Raw genomic sequence first — 4,638 nt, forward strand, 5'->3', positions numbered from 1 at the left:
ATCAAGTAAAAATGGCTTTCTTTCAACATTATGAGAGATTGTTTAAACTAAATTGCTAGCTTGTAAGTTTAATAATTGTTAGATTTGATTGTTACTCTTTTTTCTTTGTAATTAGGTGTGTATTCTTTGTTAAATTTAAAAAGAGTAACAACTAAACAGTAACCGAGTTTTATACTTATTTTATTAAGTTACTTGATATAAACATTATAAAAAGGTTTCACAACGATGAGGCTAAACTGCAATAGTAAAACTTAAATGATTTTGAGTAATTAACTTTAAGTAAACCCAATATAATACTAAAGACTTAGAGCCATCTTTACTTTGATCGGGTGGTCAAACGGTTTTCCGTAAGGTTTTCTCCTAAGGGGGTCACAAGTTCGATTCTTGGCTCATGTGTACAGTGTACACTCTGAAATATGTGCAGAACCAATGTAAGGAGAATTTGAACTCGAGTCGGATAGGTTGTATACGGGTGGTAAGCATGTCAAAACCCCTAGCAATCAGCTATACTTGATCATTCAAAAAAAGATTTATGTATTCTCTATAATATATTAACACTAAATTAGTCATAAGCGTATCAGTTAAACTTCTTTTATTATATATTGAATCATTTTCGTCAAGTTTTCTTGTAAGTTGTTTGAAAAAGAAAATTGCTTACAAATCCTTTCAAAAGATATCAAAGATAAAAGTCACAACCATACAATCTTGATCAAAATTTATGTACTTATGAAGCAGCATAGTTGGAATAACATGATTTAGTACTTTGTTAATCACATGGATATTATTAAACACATAAAGATTATGTTGTTAGTTAAACCATTATACGTTAAATGTACGCAACAAGGGTGTTTTGACTTTGTATTAGACTATGTGTTGTAGTTGAAATCACCATCACAATTCATCCTATTATATTGTGGCACATGGCGCTGATTGTATCTAACCCTTCACCCCTTGTCGTTCGCATCATTTTTCGCTTAAACCCGTTATGGTTCGCTGCTTAGAGCACAAAGCCTTAACAACTTCACATATTTAAAATAGGAGGAAATCATTTGTATAATAATTTCTGATAATTATAGACCAAACATCAAAATGGAGAAATTACTAAACCATCTGATTAAAGACAATAAAATAATATTTAAAATTGAAGAAGATAAATAGAAATCAATCATGAATCAATATCCTCTAAACAAATTTATGTACATAGAATGGCTTACTAGACGTGGAAAACAAACCACCATAAATACAAAAAATAATAATCCAATCCATTTTAAATCAATCTCATAGTGATACTAGACCCACCACCCCAACCAAATATTTCAAAACCTAATGTATAGTATATCTACCACAACAACTATCCAACCACTTTCCTCCTATTTTATATACACAAAGCCCTTCCTTCAAGCAATCCATAGTACAAGCCTTCAATGCATGAGTTACAACCCTTTCTCAAGAACAAGATTTGATCAACCCCAATAGGTATAGATTCCTCCTCACTAAACTACCAAGTGACAACAACACAGCACCACCAAGACTGCTTGTGTGTTGTACATCACTCTCACCCTTTTGATGATACATCAATGGCAGTTCCTTAACTCGCAAGTAACCCGACCCGATTCTGTCCATAACCGAATCAATAACCTTTGAATCCACCGGGTTTCCAACCGCATCCGTCACATAGAAAATGTTTAAAGCCATGCCCAATTTTGTAGATATCTCTGCTTGTGTCACATTCATTGCATTTTCCCTAAATGTTCGTGTCACTTCGGCCAATAGCCCGGGTTTGTCGGGTTTAAAAAGTTCTAGCCGCACGCCCTCGGATGCTCGTCTTTCGATGGCGGATTTTAAACACATGATCACTCGTTGCTTTTCGGCTTCTGAACTAATCGGGCTTCCATCTATATGTCTGATAAAGAATTCCTAAAATCATCAAAAAGATTAAAACTTCAGCAAAAAGAACAAAAACCCATTTTGAATTCAGCTATAAAAATGCAAATAACATCATCAAATACTTAATACGTACCAGAAACGCTTGATCTCCTGCGGTATTGATAGTAGCATGGAACACAACATATTGCATATCAGTTAGCGTGCAAACGACGTCAAACAAGAGCTTCGGTCGATCTCTGACTTGAATGTTGACAACCGAGTACTCTTTCTCACAATTTTGAACAGATATCAACAGTGAATGTCGACCATGAGCCTTATAAATTGGAACTCTATCATAATCGCGATCGGCAAACATCATTTGATGAAGCCTTCTTTCTGTGTGAGTAACCGCAATCGAAACCGAAGTTTTCGCACTTCTGATACCATTATCCCCTTTTAAGACATTCTTTAACCGTGCTTCGATTCTATCTATTTTCTTACTATCTTCTATCGGAGACCCAGACTCACAATCTTTCAAATGAATGATTGACGCGATTCGACCGTTATGAGTCCATACTTTTGACTCAACCACATCACAGTTGAGTTCAGATAAAACCGCGAATACTTCCGATAATAGTCCAACTCGGTCGGTGCCGGTTAGTTCTAATGTTGTAATTCCATCAATGGATTTTGATCTTGTGTTATGTATAGTTCCAAGTGACTGCATTACAATCATAACAAAACATTAAAATTAATGTAACATTTAAAAGAAAAACTAAAAACAGTGAAAAAAAAAAGCAGTTTTTGAAAACAAATTTACCTGTTCAATGCAATTGATGATGCTGCCATCTGTTAACTTGTTGCCATCTAAATTGGTGACATGGAAGACTGTAGATTAACACAAATTAGCAAACAGGTAAATCAGACATCATGATTACGATATCTTTATGAAATAAAAAATAATATTAATAGTGATTACCATCCATGTTCCATCTTCCATCTGAGGAGACATAACCTTTTTTAATAGAAAGATTAAGATCTGTGAGAACTTGAACCGCCTCAAGAAGAATTCCATCATTTCTGGCACTATCAATCTGAAATTTAATCATATGAAATTGTAAACCAAGCAAGTTATTTGAAAATTTCAAAAGCCATCTTGTGTAGGGATCTTAAATTATTGGAAAAAAATAAAAATATTAAAATAGAAATTTACCATGATGCGTGTTGCGTCTACACATCCAGCATTATCAATCATGACCCTGATGAACAAATGAGTCAACAAAACCAGAGTGTGAAATCAAATTCAAACTTTGAAATTTTCAACTTGAAAATTAGGCCATAACAGAATTAGTCATCAAAAGTCAAAATTAGGCAGCAAAACAAGCTTCTAGAAGATTGCTAATAATTTCCGATCATTTCATACCTCAAATATCATCAAAACATAAACCTAGCTCACAAAAGTATTAATTAAAGATTTAAAGCATACAAAGAGAGAAAATAATTAACTGACCTTGGTGTGTTCATACGAACAATAAGCTTCTCATACTCTTCCAGAAACGGTTTCCGTTCCATCTGCATCATTGTGTAGTCGTTTTCCGGTAACTTAAACGGATCAAACGTTTGGAGCAGGTGCTGGTTTGAAGGCTAAAGGTAATAAAGAGCCCAAATTTGAAGAGATTGGTAACAATATTACCGACTGTGAGTATTTTATTTAATTTCTCTCTCTTGAAGACGAGGCACGCTTTTCGGTTAATTGTCTCCCAATGTGCATGACGCGTATTTATATTGGAGTAACATTTTTTTAATAATAAATAAATGGACGAATTATTATTAAATTTGAAAAGGTTGAATTGGATTTTTGTTTGAACGAGTAAAGACCGAGTGAATTATTTAATACGTTGAATTATCGATAGTGTTTTTTTTAAAACGAATACTCATAAGTCATATATATATATATACACACAGACACTAGATTTTATCCTTCGTATTACGTGGGTTGTTTTACATTATTCGTTTTTAATATTTATATATGTATATTTGAATTTTAATTTTATTTATTGTAAGAAAGTTAATAATTAATATACTTGAGGTTTGATGATGAAATGGTTTCACAAATAAATGATATGTTATAATCCGGTTTAAAAACTATCTGGGTTTGGTGATACCCATTACCTGTTTATTTTCTTTATTATAAAATTGTTTTTTAATTATAAATAATATCTTTTGTTAAAATAAAATAGGATATTAACTTTTAGTATATTCCTATTTTATAGGATTTTCATATCAAATATTTGATGAGATTATTTTTTAATATAATGAGATGCTATAACCTGTTTAAGAGCTATCTGGGTTTGGTGAGACCTTTACCCGTGAATTCGGGTCAAATGCGTGAGAAGCCTTCATTTACAAATAAAGTAATCTGATGGCTTGAGAGAATGGTTGTTTTACATTTTTCGTTTTTTAATATTTATTTTTTGTAAGAAAGTTAATAATATACTTAGGGTTTGATAATGAAAAGGTTTCATAAATAAATGATATGTTATAACCCGTTTAAAAGCTATCTGAATTTGATAACCCATGACCCGCTTATGTTTTTTACTATAAATATAAAATTTTTTATTAATTATAAATAATATCTTTTTCTTTTTAAATTGGATATTAAATTTTAGTATATTCCTATTTTATAGGATTTTCATATCAAATAATTGGTAAGATTAATTTTTAATTTAATGAGATGTTATAACCCGTTTAAGAGCTATCTGATTTTGGTAA

General features: G+C 31.8%; 1 protein-coding gene across 1 annotated transcript; it reads right to left on the bottom strand.

Annotated features, from left to right (window-relative positions):
* Window positions 1-1,348: 1,348 nt before the first annotated feature.
* Window positions 1,349-3,494, bottom strand: LOC143636791 (ACT domain-containing protein ACR8-like). Its single transcript, XM_077104293.1, has 6 exons — window positions 3,377-3,494; window positions 3,080-3,125; window positions 2,846-2,960; window positions 2,687-2,754; window positions 2,021-2,587; window positions 1,349-1,917 (listed from the first exon to the last, which is right to left on the bottom strand). Exons 1-6 carry the CDS (start codon window positions 3,445-3,447, stop codon window positions 1,447-1,449), a joined length of 1,338 nt encoding a protein of 445 aa, XP_076960408.1. The 5' UTR covers window positions 3,448-3,494; the 3' UTR covers window positions 1,349-1,446.
* Window positions 3,495-4,638: the final 1,144 nt, after the last annotated feature.

This window comes from Bidens hawaiensis, unplaced genomic scaffold, assembly GCF_021521415.1.
Source record: "Bidens hawaiensis isolate Kalapana, Puna unplaced genomic scaffold, B.hawaiensis_p1.1 tig00008044_1, whole genome shotgun sequence".
Lineage (NCBI taxonomy): Eukaryota > Viridiplantae > Streptophyta > Magnoliopsida > Asterales > Asteraceae > Bidens > Bidens hawaiensis.